Source organism: Malania oleifera, chromosome 13 (genome assembly GCF_029873635.1).
Source record: "Malania oleifera isolate guangnan ecotype guangnan chromosome 13, ASM2987363v1, whole genome shotgun sequence".
Taxonomy (NCBI): domain Eukaryota; kingdom Viridiplantae; phylum Streptophyta; class Magnoliopsida; order Santalales; family Ximeniaceae; genus Malania; species Malania oleifera.
The window spans coordinates 23,906,520-23,929,197 of NC_080429.1; the positions used below are offsets into that span (position 1 = coordinate 23,906,520).

The following is a 22,678-nucleotide window of genomic DNA, read 5'->3' on the forward strand; positions in this document are numbered from 1 at the left end:
TCAAACTTAAAATCTGCTCCGATTAACTTGTTAAAGATCGAAGCCGGGATCTCGTGGTGGTGTTCGCTTTTCGATTTGGTTACGGATGAAAAAATAATCTAGAAAGAGAGAGTGAAGGTTTGAGGAGAGAGAAGATGAGAAAGAGACGTCCTGAGCCTCTGCAATTCAATTATGATTGAATTGAATCTTTTTCGGAAGATTCAAATATATATATATATATATATACACATATATGGATGAAAAAATAATCTAGAAAGAGAGAGTGAAGGTTTGAGGAGAGAGAAAATGAGAAAGAGACGTCCTCCTCTGCAATTCAATTCTGATTGAATTGAATCTTCTTTTGGAAGATTCAAATATATATATATATATATATATATATATATTTAGGTTTGTTTTTTTTGTTATATATATGTATATATATGTGTGTGTATATCTATATATATATATTTATATATCCTATCACGTAATCTATATATATTATACTATTTATTTTATTATGTCATTTAATTAATCAATTAATCATTAATTTTTTATTTTTTATTTTTTTAGGATCACACTAACTCACATATTAATTTTGGGATCATTATAACTGCTTTTCTTGTGCCCGATGTAATATAAAAAAATACATTCTTTCATGCTAGTTTTTGGGAATAAAAAAATTACAATATAAGAATCCAATAATTTAGAAAAGAATATGTATTGCCATTATAAAAGAAATGTCAATGCAAAATTCTTTTATGAATTTATAACATGACATAGCAGAAAAAAATTAAAAAAAAGAAGAGAAATTGACACCGAGAAATCGTATCTCTCCCTTGTTCAATATGCAAAATATTATTCTTAAAAATAAATATTATTGAGAATAGATATTCAATAAACTTAGTTTCGTGGTCAATATTTTCTTCAAATGACTAATATTAAGATAAGTGTTGTAAATATTTAAACAAAAATTAAGTTTTAATTAACAACAAACAAGTGTTAATTTTTTATACACAATTAATACATCCATATTAGTTTTCTTTGTAACTTTTTTTGTTATGTTTTACAAGAACTTTTATTTTATAAAAATTATAATTGTTTTAAAAATAATTTACAATTCTAACATCGAACAAGCCCTTTGGACCGTTTTGATTCACACCAAACGGAAGTAAAAGATCACCCTCTAAAACGAAGCACAGTTACTCTTACGATTACGCGAATACTCAAACTTATTCCTTTTCCATGCATGTCTGGCATAATAATAAATAATTTTGAGGGAAAGATCTACATCAAATATTTATTTCCTAAAATTTATAATTTGTATTATAATTTTATTTAAAAAAACCGATTATCAGGCCAGCCGAGACGTCCAAACTCGGTCGAGGGGTTCTGGGCAGTCGGGCAGACGACAGATGGCATTGGATAAGCAATAGCATTAGCATCCCCGAGTTTCCAGGGTCTCAACAATGGAAGCTTTGGGACTTCTACCTCTCAGCACACTTCCCTGTTCGCGTTCCACCTTTATCAAAGGGAGAACCTATTATCACCTCAACCTTTCTGAGCCATCTTCTCTGAAATTTAGACCCATTAATGGAATTCACCACAAGGTATGCAAAATTTCCAATTTTCCGGGTTTGGTAAAGGGGATTTATTTTGTCTTTCTGCTATTGCTGTGTAGCTTGTTTTCTGAATTGGGTTCTCTTTATTGTTACTATTGTTTAGCATTCAGGTGTTATTAGGATGAGGGTTGATGAAGAAGAGTACGAGCTGAAGCAAATGAAGGATATGACTGCAGCTCGGAAGAGATGGGAGGCTCTGGTATTTTCTCAACCACACATCTAATATGGTATTTTCTTAACCGTGGATAATTTTGCCGACTAATATCCTTTATATGGTTTTGGTTATGATATGAGATGATCCAGAACTCATAGATTTTAGGTGCATTGGGTAGTGCGTGTGGAGTCAAAGTTGCTTAGGCAATTTTAGGCATCACCCTATCTAGCTGTAGTATTCACCTGCATTGTGCCCTGTGTAGAGCATGTGATGCCTGGGTAATAAGTCTAGTGACTAGTAATGCTGATGGAACAAAATGGTAGGTGCTTGAATTTTTCTGTCAATGCTCTTTCAGTTTGTTGGTTCTCAAGCACCTAGGCTAGAGAAAGGATTTTGCAGGAAAGGGGGTTGAGGAAATACATTTTTTTTTTTTCTAAAAGGAAAAAACTTTTTTAACCTAAAGACTACCAGAGCATAGGAGGATTGGGTTGCTTGGAAAAAAAATTGAATGTTTAAATCCTATTTTGAGTTAATAAGACACTTTCTTGGGTAGTGGGGCTATGCCATAGTTCGGGTTTGACATGTGAAAGGTTTGCATTATCCAATGTGGGTTTGTAAGGTGCATGGATCCTGCAACAGTAAATTCTTACAGGTCAATGGTTGTCAGTTCCTTTGCTCTCTTAGTGCACCTCCGCCCACCATCTCTGTTTTTAAGTTAGTTCTGTTTTTTATTCTTGATTTGTCTTTTATTACTTTCATTTGGCAAGAAGCTATGCAATAAAGCTCTCCTCATTTTGAAGTAGATTAGTATGTAGACCATAGTAACCAAGAAATGCTAACACCCTAGCAAACCACGAACTGGCACCGACAGTCCAAAAAGTGGTGTACAGTTTTGTTCTAGAATGCTGAACCTAACCATCCAAAGATTGAATTCAATATTGTTCACACAACATATATTTTTTTTATTTGTTTAAAGTGGCGAATCATCATATTGTAATTCTATTTTCGGTCATATTTATTATTTGCATTACTCCATTGATTTACTTGTGGGAATTTGTTCATGTATAATATTTTTCCCAACAAGTGGTATCAAAGCCGTGTTATTTGGACTAATTAAATTTGTGTAATTCATGGGTGGTAATGTTGGCCGTATGATTAGTTTCAATGGAAACAATTGGGTAACTTGGAAAACAAAAATATAAGATCTTTTATTTTACAAAGATTTGGATGGACCTATTGAGGGTGATAGCCGAAAGCCTAAAGACATGAGTAATGATAAGTGGAATAGTCTTAATAGGAAAACCGTTGGTGTTATCCAACAATGGATTGATGATAGTGTTTGTCATCATGTTTCTACCGAAACTTCGGCACATGAATTGTGGAAAACATTAGAGAGTCTTTATGATAGAAAGTCGGCTACAAATAAAACTTTTCTTTTCCGAAAATTGGTGAACTTGAAATATAAAGATGACGGTTTTATTACCGAGCATTTGAATGTGATGAAAAATATTATCAATACTTGCTACTATGAAAATAGATTTTGATGATAAATTGCAGGCCTTAATGCTTCTTAGCTCTTTGTCGAAAAATTGGGAAACTTTGGTTGTGAAAGTTAGTAATTCGGCTCCCGATGAAATTGTCTATGAACCAAGTAACTAGCAGCTTGTTGAATGAAGAAATTAGAAGAAAATCAGTTGACTCTTCTCATTTAGAGGCACTTGTGATAGAAAACCAGGGGAGAGGCAGAAGTAAAAGCAAATATTTTCACTGCAATGATAAATCAAGAGGCCGGTCCAGCTCAATTTCGAAAAAAGATATTGAGTGCCACTATTGTCATAAAAAGGGGCATATGAAGTGGAGTGTAAAAAATTGAAATTTAGGTAGCAAAACAAAGAGAAAATTTTTGAGAAAAAGCATGAAGACACAACTTCAGTTGCATTTGATGGTGATCTTATGGTTGTTTGTGATAAAAGTTGCATTAATTTGACAAGTCAAGAGACTGATTGGGTTATTGATTCCGGTGCGTCATTCCATGTCACTTCTTCGGAAGATTTCTTCACTTCTTATTTCAAAGGAAATTATGGAGTTGATCAGATGGGAAATGAAGGTTTGTCAAAAATTGTTGGCATAGGAAATGTTTGTATGGAAACAAATCTTAGATGTAAGTTGGTGTTCAAAGATATGAGACATGTGCCCGACATTCGGCTAAATTTGATATCTACTGGAAAGCTTGATGATGATGGGTTTGACAACCATTTTGGTGATGGAAAATAGAAGTTCACAAAGGGTAATTTGGTGGTGGCTAAAGGCAAGAAGACTGGTACACTCTATATGATGCAAGGAAAAATTAGTAATGGTATTGTGAATGCAATTGGGAGTCACTCTTCCACCGATTTGTGGCATAAACGGCTTGGGCACATGAGTGAAAAAGGAAAGCAGTTTTTGTTCAAAAAGAAATTCCTACCTGCGATGAAAGGTACTTCTCTTAAAGCTTGTGTTCATTGTTTGACCGGTAAGCAACATAGAGCTCCTTTTCGTACAAAGTTTGTTACTAAAAAATCTAATGTTCTAGATTTGATACATTCTGATGTATGTGGTCCTTTGAAAGTTAAATCTCATGGTGGTGTACTTTATTTTGTTACTTTTATTGATGATTGTTCAAGAAAAGTTTGGGCTTACACTTTGAAGACTAAAGATCAAGCTTTAGATGTGTTTAAGCATTTTCAGGTTAAAGTTGAAAGGGAGACTGGAAAGAAGGTGAAATGTGTGTGCTTAGATAATGGTGGAGAGTGTATTAGACCATGTTGGCCTTACAAGGTTTAAAATCTTATTTTGATGCTAACAAACAAGTGGAACTTAACATATTTGTGTGAGTAATGATTTCAGGGCTCATATATGAGAAAGTAAGGTCAAAGTGGTCACAAAGATCAAATGAAGTTTAAAAGAGTCAAAACATGGATTTAAAGATGATATTTTAAAGCATGAAGAAAATGAGGACATTGATGATTTGTTGAAAGCCAAAGTCAAGTTAGAAGTCAAAAGAGTAAAAAAAAAAGCAAAGCGAAGAAAGCTCAAATAAAGACAAAGCATGAAGACTCAAGTACCTAGAATGTGAAAAGTCTTAGAAGTCTTTATGTAAGTACTTTAATGTTTAAATATCGTTTGAAATATTTTGAAGCTCTTTAAGGGAATTACATGACTTAGAGACCTATTTAAAATCCCTGGAAAATGTTTTATAAAAGAATAAAGAAAGAGTGCAAAATAATTTTTAAAATGGAAATGGAAAAAATCAGAAAACAAGAACTTCAGAAGACTGAACTTTAGACGTCTGAAGAATATGTTCAGTCGTTTGAAGAATGATTGGTGAAAGACAGAAACTGGCAGAAGCACCCCAGAAGACTGAACTCTGACTTAGGTTGTCTGAACCAAGCACTTCAGTTGTCTGATCCTTGACCTCAGTCGTCTAACCCTGTATCTAGTTCAAATTTTTCAAAGGAGAGGGAACTTCAGAAGACTGACCTCGAAGGTTCAGTCGTCTGAACACTGTTAATGGGCAAATTTTTCAAAAGTTTTATTTTTTAAATATCAGTTGCTTGTGCCCCAAATTTTCTAAAAACTTGGGAAATACTCTAAGTAAACTTGGATAACACGAAAACCCTTTTGAAAGCCTATAAATACATGGTTTTGCAAATCAAAATAAACCAAGAATTGAAAAAATCTGATTGAGAAGTTGAAAGCACTCTTGCTCTTACAAAGTTCTCTTGCTCACTCATTGTAAAACTCTTTTACTGAGATATTCTGAAGTGCTGATCCTTCCTCCTTTGAATTCCTATTGTTAATCCTCATCTAAGAAGGATATTGGTTAATTCTACACTTGAGTTTCATTTTATTTCATATTGATATTTTATTCATTGAAGTATATAGTACTGAACTTGTACTAACATGCTCTTTTTAGAGAGTGTTTCTTGTACATAGAAATTATTTTTGCTTTTCTTGTAGATTGACGCAAGGATTGTTTGGATCGTTGGCTATCGCTTAGAGAGGCGGACTCTAGCCTAATTGAAGGAGTGACTGAACGAGGGTACATCGTTTGGAGAGGCGGGCTCTAGCCTACTGAAAGAGTGTATAAAGGTGTTGTTCCGTACGATAAAGGAACATGTTTAGTGAATCCTTTGGTGGTTTGCCAAAGGCGAGGACATAGGCTGGGTAGAAGCCGAACCTTGTAAAAATCTCGGTCTCACTCGTTCTTTCCCTTACTCTTTATTTTTAGCATATTTAAATTGCGTGGATGGTTTAATTGGTAATCATACAAACTACGTAATTTGGAAGTTAAAATAAACTTAAGGTTCAATTTTGATTTGGGATTGTAGAAACCGAAAGGGAGTATGTTGGTTGATCAAACTTTTGCGGAAACTTCAAAAGGAAGTACGTTGGTTGGTTAATACCCAAAGAAAAATTAACTAAGAGTTTATTTAAATTCTAAGTTGTTTGGAATTTGAGTTGTGGTTTGCATTGAAGAAACAATTTCATATATACAGGGCTTGATTCAAATTCATATAACTGGGGCTGACCACAACAGCTGCAAGTTGAATCTAATATATTGATTAAATATATTGTGGTTGAATGGTTTAAGTTTGATATTGATTGGAATGTGTTTATATTCCAAAGAGTGCTAAATCTTGCAAGCTTTCATCAATCTAAATAGTGCTGCAGTTAACTTGTACTTGACAAATAAATTAGTTATTTGATTGAACCTTGTTTTGTTTATTTGTTTTGTGGTTGTGGATTAGATAAAAAGAATTTTGTTTTAAATATTTATCGTGTATTTGATAAAACAACAAGAAAATAAAAATTCACTAAAAAACTTAAAAGAGGTTAAGGATTCTTAAAGAGAATTAGAAGAAATTTTCAAACCCTATTCACCCCCTCTCTTGGGACTACACCTTAGTTTTCAGCCCGTTTGATGCATATTGTTACAGCCAAGACATTAGACATCAAAAGACCATCAAGAAAACCCCTCAACAAAATAGAGTTTCTGAAAGGATGAACCGCACCATACTAGAGAGAGTGAGATGCATGCTCTCACATTCAAAGTTGCCAAAATCATTTTGGGGCGAAGCTATGAGGACGGCGGTGGATTTGATCATTTGTTTCCTTCAACTCCTTTACTTGGTGAAGTTCTTGAAAAAATTTGGAAAGGTAAAAATGTCACTTATGATCATTTGAAAGTGTTTGGTTGTTGTGCATTTGTTCACGTGCCAAAAGATGAAAGATCCAAACATGATGATAAGACAATGTAATGTATTTTTCTTGGCAATGGGCATGATGAATTTGGATACAAATTGTGGGATCTGGTTGACTAGAAAATTGTTAGAAGCCGGGATGTTGTATTTTTTTAAGATAAAACAATTGAAGATTTTGGCATGGTTGAGCAACCACAATCTAATGGAAATGATTTTGTTGACTTAGAGTCACCTTCTCCGCCTTTGGCACATAATGAAAATATGGAAGATGTTCTTCCTCCTCTTGAAGATGTTAGAAATGATGAAATTCTTAGTGATGTTGAAGATGAAAATGAGGGGGAGCAACAAGTTCAAGAGCAAGCTCCATTGAGAAGGTCTTCAAGAGAGCCAAGAGCTTCAACTAAATATTCATCAAGTGACTATGTTACTCAAACAGATCAAGGGGAGCCCGAAAGCTATCAAGAAGCCATGAACCATGGAAAATAAAGCTAAATAGATGAAGGCTATGCAAGAGAAATGAAGTCTATAGCTGACAATCTCACTTATGATTTGGTTAAACTTTCTCCTGGAAAGAAAACTTTGAAAAACAAATGGGTGTTTAGGTTGAAAAATGATGGAAAGAATCTTCGGTACAAGGTTAGGCTTGTGGTAAAAGGCTTTGGTCAGAATAAGAGAATTGACTTTGATGAAATATTCTCACCGGTTGTGAAGATGTCATCTATTCATGTTGTTCTTGGCATGACAGCATACTTGAATTTAGAAGTTGAGCAACTAGATGTGAAAACCACTTTCTTATATGGTGACTTGGAAAATGAAATTTATATGGAACAACCGGAAGGCTTCAAACAAAAAGGGGAAGAGAATTTAGTGTGCAAATTACAGAAAAGTTTGTATGGGTTGAAGCAAGCACCATGGAGATGGTACAAGAAATTTGATTCTTTCATGATTGATCATGGTTACTCAAAAACCTCTTTGGATGATTGTGTGCTTGTGAAAAAATTTTCGGATGGTACTTATATTATTCTCTTACTCTATGTTGATGATATGCTTGTTGTAGGACAAGATTCCTCCAAGATTGACAAGTTGAAGTTGGAATTGAGCAAGTCTTTTGCCATGAAAGACTTGGGACCGGTAAAGCAAATTCTTGGCATGATAATTGTCCGTGATCGTGAAAAAGGGAAAATTTGATTGTCTCAAGAAAGTTACATTGAAAAAGTGCTTGAGAGGTTCAATATGAATAAAGCAAAACCCATTAGTTGCCCACTTGCTAGTCACTTCAAGTTTAGTACAAAACAAAGTCCTACAAGTGAGAAAGACAAGGAAGAGATGAAGAAAATTCCTTATGCTTCGGCCGTTGGTTCCTTAATGTATGCAATGGCTTGCACAAGATCGGATTTAGCTCACGCTGTTGGAGTTGTTAGTCGGTTTCTCTTTAATCTAGGAAAGGAGTATTGGTTAGCGGTAAAATGGATTCTCTGATACCTTAAAGGCACTTCAAAGGTGTGTTTGTGCTTTGAAAATGGTAAATCTATGCTCCATGGATTCACAGATGCCGACATGGCTAGTGATGTTGATTCTAGAAAATCCACTTCAGGTTATTTGATGACTTTTGCAGGGGGAGCTGTGGCATGACAATCAAAATTATAGAAATGTGTTGCTCTATCTACTACGGAAGCTGAGTTTATTGCCATTATGGAAGCTTGCAAAGAATTGCTTTGGTTGAAAAGATTCTTGAAAGAGTTGGGGATGGAACAGGAAAGGTATGTTCTTTATTGTGATAGCCAAAGCGCAATTCATTTGAGTAAGAATTCTATCTTCCATTCAAAGTCAAAACATATTGATGTTAGATATCATTGGATTCGGGATGTGTTGGATAAGAAATTATTGCAATTTGACAAAATTCACACCGATGATAATGGCTCAGATATGATGACAAAAATATTGTCTAAATACAAGCACGTGAAGTGTCGAATTTTGGCTGGATTGGTGGAGTCATCCCCATAAGTAGGGAGGGGGAGATTTGTTGGGTGTCCCTCCTCGTGGGGCCCAAGAAATTGGAAAGTGTTTTTTATTAATGTTGTGTTGGCTTCTCTTGGAAGTTGTTGGTCTGAAGCATGTTTTTTGAAATTCCAGCCCAAGCCTCATGCTTGTAGAAGCCCCTTATATTTTTTGCTCCATTTCCTTCACGTCTGGAGTACTATGCACGCGTAGCAGCAGCTCTCTATTTTTTCCTTTTGGCTATTCGTATTTTCAGCTGCTCTCCGCCTGCAGCAGCTCCTCATGCCTGCAGTGCTGCTGCCTGTCATCTTCTCTAGCTGCCTGCAGCCCTTCTTTTTTCTCCAGCGTGCTGCCCCACTCTTGGACTCGGCAGTAGATTATTAACAGCATATTGGGATATTCTGATTGTGCTATTTGGTTGGTTCTTTTTGGGAGCTTTGTTCACAATATTGGTGAGGCCTTTCCATCTTGCTACATTTGTTTATATACTCTTGTGTATTTCTAAGGCTTATGCCTCTTGTATCCACTTTGTACAACATTTTGGTGATTGTGGATTTCGACCGCTGTGCCCTGTGGATGTACCTCAACATTTGAGGGAACCGCGTTAAATTTTGTGTCTTTTTTTATTTATTATTTGCATTATTCCATTAATTTACTTGTGAGAATTAGTTCATATATAATATTTTTCCCAACAATATTAATCTATTTCACAATAGAAAATTTCTTCTAGATTTAGAAACACCTCTACATCCTCTCCAAAATATATGAATGACATTTTTCACCAATATATCCATATCCCTAATGTTCCACATTTTTTAGCATGCACTGTACTGTGACCCTGTTCTTGTTCCATGAACAAGATGCTCCATGTTCTAGGTAACATTGATATTTGACAGTACCTCTTTTTTTCCCTGTACGTCAGAAGCATGTGTTTGCATTTTTTGATAAAGACTTTATATAAGCTTTTTCATGCCTTGCTTGGGAAAGCCTGCCTATAATCATTGTTTAGATGTCTTGATTTTTTGTGGAGCACATCTCAGCCATGGTTATAATCAAATTGTCTGAAATAAACATTTGAAATTATTTGCCTGGTGTCAAACTGATTTTTATAGGTAAGGGAAGAAAAGGTTAAAGTTCTTACACCAAGGGAAGCTGGGTATGCTATTCAACTCTCGAACAAAACCCTACTTGATGTTCGCCCCTCTACGGAGCACAAAAAGGTGAACATTCTTCCCAACTTTATCAAATTTTGTAAAGATAACTACCATAGGTCCTACTTTTCTGCCACCCACCCCACTGCTAACCAATGAAATTCTTCATCTCATGATACTTTGTCATTTCTTATGTGGTTGTTGTTGTAACTCTGCAGTGGTGGGTGAATGTTTACAAGTCCAAAGAATTGGAATGTCATTGCAAATAATTTGACTTTTATATATTCTTCTAACACCATTCTTCACCAGAAACTTTCCTGGTTTGTTTTGTTTTATAACAAAAAAAGGAGCTTTATGTTTCTCTCAGTTATTCTTGTTGTTTTTACCCTCTGTTTTGAAGGCATGGGTTAAACACTCAACCTGGATTCCGATCTTTGATGTTGATAATAGATTTGATGCTGGAACTCTTTCCAAAAAGATCACAAATTTTACGATGGGTAGTATCTAATCCCTGCTATCTTCACTATTTGTCATTGATATCAAATTCCATGTTACTAGCATGCTCTACATTCGTTTCTAATTCATCAACGGTTGCCAATTGTTCTAAATGAACAGTTGTTGGATATTCCCTTTACAAGGCCTTGGTGACCAAAGCACCAAATAAGTACTTTTGGTATTCAAATGACCAGTTTGACATGAAACATGCATATATGAACTTCCGGACAATAAAAAATGTCCATACATCCCTTTTTACTATTTGGATGAATCTCTTTGAATTTTTGGGGTAGAATCTTAAATTTGACTCGTGTTTGTGCAGGAGGTTGGTGGAGTGGTGTGCCTACATTGTCTTATGATAAGTATGATAATATTACCAACTAGTCTGTTCATCATTTCATGTATGTAATGGAGAAATTATTTCATCATTAATTCAGTCCTTATTTTGAATTACTTATTCATATTTTCCCTTTTTTCAACAGCCGATTCTTGTCAAAAGTTGTGGAGAAATTTCCAAAAGATACAGACCTCATAGTTGCTTGTCAGAAGGGATTGAGGTGAAATTTTTTGATAGTGCTTCTAGATTATCAAGTGATGAATCATTCTATGCATTTAAAGGACAAAATTATTATATTTTCTTGAAGGGAGTGGTTGGCTGTTCTATTACAGTGACAGTCCAACTTTGTTTTGCACTGAAATGTATTTGTTTTATTTAGAGCTTTTAGATTGCTTCTTTCTTATGTTATCTTCTGCATACTGACTCATCTTATTATTTCAAGCAATGATATTACTTAGCTTGCCTAAAATTTGGTCCATGAAATGGAATGGGATTGGATTGGAATAACTGTTATATTGTATGTATAATAGTTTAAAATTGAAAAAAGGAGTTTTATTTTAAGGAAAATGAATGCAAAAGTAGTTGTTATTTCAGCCAATATGGAATAGTTTAGATTCACATGGTAAAATTAGGTATGATTATTCCTTGTCTATTCCATATTCATTAGAACAACACCAAATTTCGCATAATAATTTTATGTTGGAATGACATCCTTATAAGATTGCTATTCCATTCCTTCCCTATATTCTATAAACCGAACATAACCTTAAGTCATTCTATTCTCATTTTGCTATGATTCCAGTTTATTTTTATGTCATTTTATCGTCCAACGAATCTATCCTAATCTATGAGTTTGCGGGCTTATATGATTTGAGGAAGCATCATTTTGCCTATGGAAGTCTGGCACACTATTGATTCAACACTCGAACCATCAATCAACCTGTTACAAAGATTCAAAACAAGGCGTACAAGAACTTGCTCCTCAAAGAGCTGATTAGTACAAATTGAAAAACTATGTACTTCAGTAAATTCAGAATATGAATTTCAGAATGAAGTTCTAGAAATTAATCACCGTAAGTATCTTTCAATGAATGAAAGAATCAACAATCGATGCACAAACTCAGTGAGAAACTCAGCAAGACTTCAGAGATTTTCGTGAGTGATGAGAGCAATAGAGAGCTTTCAAAATTTCAGTAAACTTTAAGAGAGTATGAGAGCTGAATTGATTTCTTGGTGTCTAAATTTAAGAACCTTGAGGGTATTTATAGATGAAGAAAGGCTTCTTGCTTGTTCCCCAAGTTTACTTGGAGTAGGGTCCAAGTTGTAAATTAATTTGGGCTTCAATTAATTTAAATTTCAAAAATATGCCCATTGAGTATTTTGAAAATTGCCGCGAGCCAGACGACTATGAAGTCACTGGCAGTCGTCTGTCCATGTATAACGTTCATAGTTTTTTAGACAGAAAGGTGGCAGTCGGCTGTCCTTATGTTGGCAGTTGTCTGTCACTAGAATAATTCAGTTTTAAAAAAACAACTCAATAGGGTGACAGTCGCCTGTCCTCAGCTTGACAGTCGTCTGTCACCAAAACAACTTAGTTTTAAACCAAACTCAAAAGGGTGGGAGTCGTTTGGCAGAACACACACAGATGACTCACTTGTTACTTGCAGTCGTCTGTCAGGCTTCTGACTTGTGTTTAAAATCTTACAAAAATATGCTAGTCGTCTGTCAGCTGGCTATAAGTCATTTTTTGATTTCTCTTTCTTTTGTTTAATTAACCTTGGAATTTTAACTTGTTTTAACTTTTGAAAACATGTTCCAAGATTTTAAAAACTTCAGATTTCTAAGTGTCTTTGCCTAATGAGCTTCAAAATGAAAATTCATATTTGAACCAACTTGAAGTACTTACAAAGACTTTGTCCTAAGCTGATTTGACACTTTCTTTGCTTCGAGTCCTTTCAATGTTGCTCTTAAATCTCTTAGACTTCTATGAGCTTTTATTATGGATCTCTGGTATTCACATGAGACTTTCTTGTTCCTTAATTCTTGTAAGCTTCTATGTGAAATTTGAGCAAATCATCTTTGCCTGTAATCATATCACTTGAAAATTCATTAAATAACTTTGTTATCATCAAAACCAAGAGTTTGTAAGCCTAACTAGGCCAACAAATATTAGTGACCACAAAAATTCCCTTATATAAAACAAGAGAATGAGAAAAAAATTTATAGTTCAATGACTAAGCTAGAAAATTGAATTAAAAAGCAAAAAGCAGAAGAGGCAGTCTAATCAAACCTCAGGTTCATTGGCCAATTTGGATGTACAAGATCTTGGTACAGAATGTCGTAATTCATTTATCAGGTTGTAGACAATGCACCTCGGGGTTGCGTCCAAGGCTCCAAGCTGGATGTTTTATTATTGTTTGCAACCTTCAACCCTTGGAATGGGTAAAAGAAGTATGTCATATGCCTGGCAAACTATTGCAGTTTCACTTGAGATTCTACATGAATTTAATTAATAAAAATATTAATTGTTGAAAATTACCGTGATAGATTTGTGAAATAAATTTAACAGTATTTGTCATTCAGATGATTTAATGTTTAATTATAAAGTTCCCCCCCTACATTTCCTGTTTCATAATGAACCACATTCATCCAGCAGATCTCTAGCTGCTTGTGAGCTACTGTACAATGCTGGCTACAGAAACCTTTTTTGGGTTCAAGGGGGCCTGGAGGCTGCTGAAGAAGAGGTCATGTGTTTGCAATTAGATGTTTGGAAATTCCCTTTTGATTTTCTGATTGATTTTATCTGTTCTTATGCTTTGATTTTTGCTAGTTAAAAGTTAAAACTGAAATATGTTTGTTTATAAAAAATGAGTCTTTATCTCATCTGTTGCAGGATCTTGAGAGAGAAGGTACTCGGCCTTTCAAGTTTGCTGGAATTGGTGGAGTTTCAGAGTTCCTTGGGTAAAAATCTTTCTTTTAGACATGTTTCTTGGAAATTAGAAAATTGGTTCTTCTTGCTAAGGTGCCGTTTGGTATCATTGTCAAAAAGTATGATAATAGAAACTAGAAATGAAAACTAAAAGCCAAAAACGGAGACTTAAAAACTGAAAACTAGCAACATGTTTGGTTAATATTTCTAAAATTAAAACAAATTAAAACTTGATCAAACAAATGCTCATTTTTGTCCTTGAATCAAAAGAACACTTAAAAAAAATATGATTAAAATAATAAAGGTACAAAGTAATATAAATTACAAATATTATATTAAAAATAAAAATTATTATAATTATTATAATTATTTTACATAATTAATATATTTTAAAATTAACCTTAAAAAAACAATCTTATTATTTATGACAATTAAAATATAGTAAAATATTTTGTAACGACATTTATTATTATTATTTTTAAAATTCATGTGGACATTTTTTATTTGAATTTTATTCTAAATTAATAATGTTATTTTAATAGCATGGATAAAATGAATGATTTAATTCAAAAAAGTTAATTCTGGATACTATAATATTCTGACAATAGGTTGCCAAAACAACTGAAGACCATAAAATCTGATTTTCAATTTTTTCACAAATAATTGAAAACTATCAACAGAAATAGAAAAGCAGCAACATGAACGAAAGCAATTTTCATAATCTGTTTTTTCACTGTGCAGAAACAAAACATAAAATCGAAAACAAACAACAATACAAAACGAGCCTTAAATTTTTTTGGTCTCTGAGATTAGACATTCCATCCTGATATACAATATATGCGTGAGCGAATATGTGAGGGGGATCACACATGATGAGAACTTTGTGTCAACCATAGGTGTGGATATAATATTGGGTCTTTATGATTATCTAGAGTTGTATGATTTAAATATTTTACAATGATGTATTGGTTTAATTTTAGGGATTTATAATATGTTTATTAATTAGGATTTCATATTAATTCCTAAAGAATGTTTACATTAGGAGAAAGCCTATATAAAGGCTTAATGTGTAACCATGAGCTGTAGATTGGAATATTGAGCATTAAGCCTTGAATTGAGTTTTGTCTTCATTATTTTCCCATTTTTTTTTTCTCTTATTTTCCCGCATTCTTCTTGTTAGAATATATGTTAGAATATTTTGATTTTATGCTTATTTTATTCTAATTTGATTCTTTGTATTTATTATCTTTCTATTATTGTTTGGCTTCATTTGCATATAAATAGGCCCTCTATTGTACAGTTAATATACACAGAAATATGCAGAATTTCTCTCCGCAGTTTCTTTCTTTCTTCACGGTATCAGAGCTATAGACTTGTGGCCTGTAGGATTTTTATGGCATTCTTCCGGAGAATTTCTGGTGCTCTTTCTTGTGACAGTAGCCGCTGTTTGGAGTTCTTTTAAGCCTTTTTGCAGTCCATTATGGAACACTAAGTCCAGAAATAGATTCGCAAGGTACGGGACTACCCTCCCGTAAAGGAAACTCGGCTGTTACTTGCCTCACGCGCTGCCGCTTCTCTTTGCCTTCCTTGATTTCGCACTTGTTGGCCCGGGTGCGCGTCTAAAGGGGGAGTGAATAGACGTTTTTCGCACTTTTCACAGATATGATCTTGGTAAGATGCAAGAGTATTATATCACAATTTACATTCAAAGCAAATAATAATAAGCAAGCAAAATGAAAGAGGAAGGATAAGAAAAGCTCAACACGGAGATGTTAACGTGGTTCGGCACCAAGCCTATGTCCACGCCTTGAGACCAACTCAAGGATTCCCCGAATCCACCAAGCAACCCTCCTTCACTGGCAGAAAAGCCTTTACAATCCAATTGCTCACCAATAGCTACAATAAGGTGCTCACCAAGAGTCACCTTACAAAGGCTCACAAAGGACCCTTCAACACAATGAATTTGAAACAATGATATACAATAACAAAATGCCCCTTCTTGAGTTGATATACCAACACCTCACACTACTCTCTCTTTGCAAATGATGTGTAAATAAGAGTAAGGAGCAAGAGAGCTTGATAGCACAAATGAACCGCTAGAATGAATGCTCAAATGAATGTTCTCAACAACCAAAGTGCTTAACTAACTAGAAATAAATGCACAAGACTCATTTTAAAGGCCAAAGGGACAAGCAATGCGCTGGAGAGCCGTTGGGCATTAATGGACATAAGACAATCTGAAAACTAGCCGTTAATACACATTAAATGCTCTCTGCAACTCGACATTCGTCGACGAGGTCACGCCTTCGTCGATGAGTTCCATGCATCCCTTCGTCGACGAGACCCTGTGTTCGTCGACGAACTTTCTGTTCTGAATTCAGGTAGGTCTTGGTTTCTTTTCGTCGACGAGTCCCCTGTGTACGTCGACGAACCACCTCTATCTCTTCGTCGCCGAATCCCCTGTATTTGTCAATGAACCTGTTCTGAACTTTTAGGTGGTCTCGGTATCTTTCTTTGACGAGTCCCCTGTGTACGTGGACGAAATTCCTTCTTGTGTTCGTTGACGAATCCCCTGTATTCGTTGACAAACCCTTTATTTATATTGATTTGAATATGTCTAGAAGTTGGTTTTCGTCCAAGTAAAGGTTCTATCTTGTCCAGAATTAAGTTTTACAAATTTTGAGATGTCTTGGTTGATAAAACATGTTTGAAAGCCATTTTGACATCTTATGCATTTTAAGTGACTCGACATGCATGTGTGAGGTTGAAATCATGTTCTAACCTATTATGAACTAAATGCATATATGATTTCCTTGTCTCTTGCAAGATACTCTTGAAGCATACCATATGCACAGGAGTTGCAATATTAATCTCATACGCACAACCCAACACATATATGTAGAAGTCATGAATGCCTTGCTTGAGTGGTTGAGTTCCGGATGTGCCGTATGTTGGACTTTGCCGATCATCGTTTGCTTGTTCGATATATATATTTGACCCTTACGCTTGTCTTGGAGTTTTCCTGTGAATCTAAACTGAGCCTGAGGAGAAATGTTAGTAAACTTAAAGAACTACTAATGGGTTGTTGTCATCAAAACAAGCTGGAATGAAAGCCCTTAGCCACTAGGGCTAACATTCTCCCTCTTTTTGGTGATGACAAAGCAATTGTGTTCTTTTGAAGGATTTAAAAAAAATTGCTCCCCCTCAAAGTATGCATATATGTTAAAAATGTAACATTCCTCCCCCTTAATGTATGCACTGTGTGATCATCATATTTAATTTTGGAAAATATATTAAAATGAAATTTCGGCAGCATGCCGTCTATAAATTAAGCATTTTCCATATTTTTAAAGCTGCATCAATTTAATATTCTACATAAGCAATTCAGTATCACCATTCAACACAATCGGTTCAATATTCAATCACAAGCATCTTAGTAAAAGTATCAGTAATGCATTTAAATATAGTCATATTTAGCATTTGTCTATTTGTGGGTACAAAGGTGGTGTAAGACAATTTACATCAGGACATCAAGAGTGATGCAAATTCAACACTATGTTAGAACAAAAAGAAGAACCATCACTACATCAAAGTATCTAAAACGAAAAAAACCATCATCCTACATTAGAGCATTTAAGACAAATAAAAAACTTCCTACATCATCGATCCTACATATCATCATCTCCCCCTTTGCCATTATAAAAAAGAATAAGGGGTGGCGACCCGAAAGCTACTCCGGGGGGCGATCCAGTTTGGCAAGGAGGGCGGCGAGGGCATCATCAATGGAGTCAAAGCGTGCGCAATGTTGATTGGCTTGCAGTGCCAGGGCCGCATCAATAGAATCAAAACGGGCACAATTTCACTGATCAGACTGTGCCATGGCGAGCTGTAGGCCATTGAGACGCTCCAAGACGGGATCAACAATAGGTTCCTCAGCCTCCTCATCTTCCTCCATGGCAGCTTGTACCTTATCCACTGGTGCCCTCCCTTGCTCACGAGCCTTTATCCAGATGTTTGTATCCTCGTATTTCTCAAAATGCATGCGGCGCAGAGTAGCCTCAGTATATGTATCGTCCGGCGCAGGTCTAATGCAAGGTATCCCGGCGCGAATGAGGCCGAAATAATCGAAAAAGGTGGTGAGTAGGCGGCCGTACGACAAACATCCCCATTTCTGTTTCAGACTCTCCTACATATGTTGAATAATGACTGTCGGCAAGTAGATGCCTTTGCCATGCCACGGACAGTACATGCAGAAGATATCGCCCAAAGTTACCTAGTCGCGTCTGCCGGTCCTTGGTGAGAAGTTGTACGTGATCATATGATGTAGGACCTGAAATTCAACGGTAAGGTCCTTGGATTTGGGTCGGACCACGGGAGGAATGTGGGGGTCACCGGTGATCAGTTTCAGAGCCTTGTGAGAGTCAAACCAGTCGAATCAAGTAGGCTATGAGGCCTTGGGAAGGCCTTGTATCGGATAGAGCTGACAGCCTAAGACCTGAGAAAACTTGTTGTTAGATAAACGAATGATGGTTCCCTAAACTGTAAAGTATGCTGCAACACCTCGAGCGGACGGAGCAAAATTTGCATAGAACTCACAGACGAGCTCCTCATACACGAGCTGTCCCAAATCGAATAGAACTTCCCATCCGACGGCTTGGACTTTTGTTAATAGGGTGGGCAAATGAGTCCAATGGAAAGTTGAAGGAACGATCTTACCATGCACTATGTGGCGCTTAGAAATGTCATTCTGATACTGATAGGCAGCCTCAGAGGAAACGAAACACTGATCAGCCTCGGTGGAGGCTTGTTGGAACGGCTTGGTGGGAGGGCATTGAGAGGAACCTTCGCCGAGCTCGGGGTGAGAGGCTCTCTTCTTTGGGCGAGGAACCATCTGGAGGAGAGGAAGAGAGGGTGAGAGAGCTAGGGAGAGGGAGGTAAGGCACGAAGGTGGGAGAGACAGCTAGGGAGGGGGAGTCGGCTGCGAGGGGCTAGCTAGGGCTGTGAGGGTGAGCTTAGGAAAGATGGAGAGGGGTTGCGAGGGTTAGCTTGGGAGGACGAAGGAGCGTTGAATGAGGTTCAGAGGGATGAAGGAGGGAGAAGGGTCCGAGAGCTAGGGTTTAGGGCGTAAAAAGAAACAGTTGGAATGCTGGTGTTTTAAAGGAGCCCTGACAAATTTTGTCGACGAACCCCTTGTGTTCATCGACGAAGAGCTCTGCACCGTTTGGCGACGAATCCCCTGTATTCGTTGACGAATAAGTCTTCACGTCTTCGTGACGAATCCCTTGTGTTTGTCGATGAGGCCAGTGAAAACTACTACGTTTAATCTTTTGGGAGTTTCAAGCTAATGAAAGACAATATGTTGTTTCTAAGATAGGTCCTTGGAGGTGCACATGCCCAAGGCATGCTTGATTTTGCTGAACCTTTCTTCATTTTTTTGTTAAAATATCAGCTAGTTGATTTTCAGTATGTACGTATACTAACTCAACGTCCCCCTTTTGAACATGATCTCGGATAAAGTGGTGCCGTATCTCAATATGTTTGGTCCTAGAGTGCAGGCACGGATTTTTGGAGATATTGATGGTACTAGTATTATCACAATGGATTGGTGTACCTTTCATCAAAATCTTAAAGTCCTCGAGTTGTTGCTTCATATATAAAGCTTGTGCACAACAACTACTGGCTGCAATGTATTTAGCCTTGGTGGTTGAAAGAACAACCGAAGTTTGCTTCTTACAAAACCATGAGACAAGCGAATGTCCTAGAAAGTGGCATGTTCCACTAGTGCTCTTTTTATCGGTTTTGCCCCCACCATAGTCAGCATCTGAGTAGCAAGTGAGATCAAAGGGAGCATTCTTAGGGAAAAAGAGTCCTAAGTCATGTGTCCCAGTTTGTACCTAAATATTCGCTTAACGGCATTAAGATGTGAATCTTTGGGACATGATTGGAATCTAGCACACAAGCAAACACTAAACATAATATCTGACCTGCTAGAAGTGAGGTATAATAAACTACAAATCATTCCTCTATATAGCTTTTGGTCAACATTCTTCCCTTTTTCATCATTGTCAAGCTTTGTTGTTGTGCTCATAGGGGTTGCTTTGGGTTTTCCTGTTTCAAGTCCATATTTCTTGAGCATGTCTTTGACATACTTGGCTTGATTAATGAATATTCCATTTTTCAATTGTTTGATTTGTAAACCAAGGAAGAAAGTTAATTCGCCCATCATACTCATCTCAAATGTTTCCTGCATAGTCCGGGAAAATTCTTTACACATATTTTCATTTATGGTCTCGAAAATGATATCATCTACATAAATTTAAATGACCAGCATATCATTTTCCTTATGTTTCAAGAACAAGGTAGTATCGAATTGTCCTTTTGTGAAGCCTTCTTTCAAGAGGAATTTGCTCAAACGCTCATGCCATGCTCTTGGTGCCGGCTTGAGTCCATATAGGGCTTTTGAGAGTTTGAAGACATATTTAGGGTGAGTATGACTCTCAAAACCTGGGGGTTGTCTAATGTATACTTCTTCATTAATAAATCCAATTAGAAATGCACTCTTGACATCCATTTGAATCAGTTTGAAATTTTTGAAACAAGCAAATGGAAGTAACATCCTAATGGCCTCAAGTCTAGCTACAGGGGCATAAGTTTCATCGTAATCAATTCCTTCTTGTTGATTATACCCTTGTGCAACTAGTCTCGCTTTATTTCTCACAATGTTACCATCTTCATCTTTCTTGTTCCTAAACACCCATTTTGTGCCTATTATGGTTGTGATCTTGGGTTTAGGAACCAATTCCCATACCTTGTTCCTTTCGAATTGATCAAGCTCCTCTTGCATGGCAATGATCCAATTTTTGTCATTTTCAGCCTCCTCAAAGTTCTTAGGCTCTATTTGAGATACAAAGGTTATGTGATTACATCCACTTCTCAAGTGTGACCTCATTTTGTTTACCATCTATTTTAAGTTGCTCAAGTTCCCTCTCAATTCTCATGGAAGTTACTTGATCATCCTCGTCAACTATTTCTTTGGGTGCATTAGGGTTAGTTTCATAAAAAACAACATGCATTGATTCTTGAACAACTTGAGTCCTTTTATTAAATACTTTGTAGGCTTTACTGTTCATTGCATACCCTAGAAAGATCCCTATCCCTTTATTGGATTTTGAATCAAATTTGGCTAAGTGATCTCTATCATTTAGAATGAAGCATTTGCATCCAAAAACCTTAAGTGTGAGATGTTAGGTCTTCTACCCTTCTAAATTTCATATGGAGTTTTCCCTATTTTGGATCTAATAAGGACACGGTTACTAACATAGCATGTTGTACTGACGGCTTCGGCTCAAAAATATGTTGGAAGTTTATGTTCATTGAGCATTGTCCTAGCCATTTCTTGGAGAGTTCGGTTCTTTCTTTCAACTACTCCGTTTTGCTGTGGAGTTTTAGGTGCGGAGAAATTGTGTGAATAACCCTTATCATTACAAAAATCTTCTAGTTCTTGGTTTCTAAATTCTCTTCCCCTATCACTCCTAATATGAACAATGGGCATACCTTTTTCAATTTGTACATTACCACCGAAGTGAATGAAAGCACTGCATGTGTCACTTTTGTTTGTTAGAAATATAACTTAGGAAAATCTAGAGAAGTCATCAACAATAACATATGCATACAATTTTCCAGATTTCCTTGCAACATCATTTGGCCCAAATAGATCAAGGTGAATTAACTCTAATGGTCTTGATGTGGAAATCACTTTCTTAGTTTTAAACGATGATTTATTTTGTTTTCCATATTGGCAAGCATCACATACTTTGTCTTTAACATAGTTATCTTTAGGTAAGCCATTTACTAACTCTTTAGAAGATAGATTATGCAAAAGGTCCATGCTAGCGTGACCTAACCTCCTATGTCATTGCCAACTAGACTCACTTGTTACCGCCAAACATTTTACATCACAAGAATTTATATCATTAAATTCAATGGTGTATACGTTTGATTCCCGCTTGCCCACAAATATAGTATTTCCATGTAAGTCAGTTATTGAACATTGTGTAGATTGAAATAAAACATTTAGTCCTCTATCACATAACTGACTAATACTCAACAAATTATGCTTAAGTGTATCTACTAGAGCAACATTTTCAATGGAAAGAGAGGAGTTACCTATTTTACCTTTACCTATGATTCTTCCCTTGGTGTTGTCTCCGAATGTCACAAGTCCTTCTTTCTTGTAGATGAGTGAGAGAAATTTGCTGGCGTTCCCCATCATATGCCTTGAGCACCTGCTATCAAGAATCCACTTGTTTTTCATCATGGAGGTCTTCAAGCACACCTGCAGAGAGAATTAGGTGATTTGTTTTGGTACCTAATTTACCTTGGGTCCTATGGGGTTAGTGTTCTTGACCACCCATACATATTTCATTTCTTTTCCTCTGTTTCCTCTAAAAGGATAGGTGAAGCGTACATGACCGTTTCTCACAATATAGGCAAGTTTTATTTGCATGCAAAGGGTTTGGTTTGGGTGCTGGATTTTTGCTTGATAATGAATTTCTTTTGACACAAAGGTTTGTAAAACCGATAGATTTGGATGATGAAAAGCCATAGCCTAAACCTTCTTTAAAGATCCAAATCTTTGAGCCCCAAGTAATTTGTCAAAATTTTCTTTTCCATTTGTAAACTTGTAAATAATGTTGCACTGGTCTTCAATTTTCTTTTTCGAAGACAAGTTTTCCTCAACACTTTCATCAATTTGGTTTTTCAAACTTTCAAT

At 36.1% G+C, this 22,678-nt stretch overlaps 1 protein-coding gene across 2 annotated transcripts in view; it reads left to right on the top strand.

Moving 5' to 3' along the window:
- The first annotated feature begins 1,131 nt into the window (after nt 1-1,131).
- Nucleotides 1,132-22,678, top strand: part of LOC131146438 (rhodanese-like domain-containing protein 11, chloroplastic) — a 35,478-nt gene continuing 13,931 nt past the window's right edge. Inside the window, exons 1-8 of one of the 2 annotated variants that reach the window (XM_058096048.1) lie at nt 1,132-1,586; nt 1,702-1,797; nt 10,106-10,213; nt 10,545-10,641; nt 10,962-11,001; nt 11,122-11,196; nt 13,633-13,720; nt 13,870-13,937. In XM_058096048.1, coding sequence (XP_057952031.1) covers nt 1,446-1,586; nt 1,702-1,797; nt 10,106-10,213; nt 10,545-10,641; nt 10,962-11,001; nt 11,122-11,196; nt 13,633-13,720; nt 13,870-13,937 — 713 coding nt within the window. In that variant the 5' untranslated portion in view covers nt 1,132-1,445. The remainder of the gene's footprint in view (nt 1,587-1,701; nt 1,798-10,105; nt 10,214-10,544; nt 10,642-10,961; nt 11,002-11,121; nt 11,197-13,632; nt 13,721-13,869; nt 13,938-22,678) is intronic. The other variant, XM_058096049.1, reaches the window with a different exon arrangement.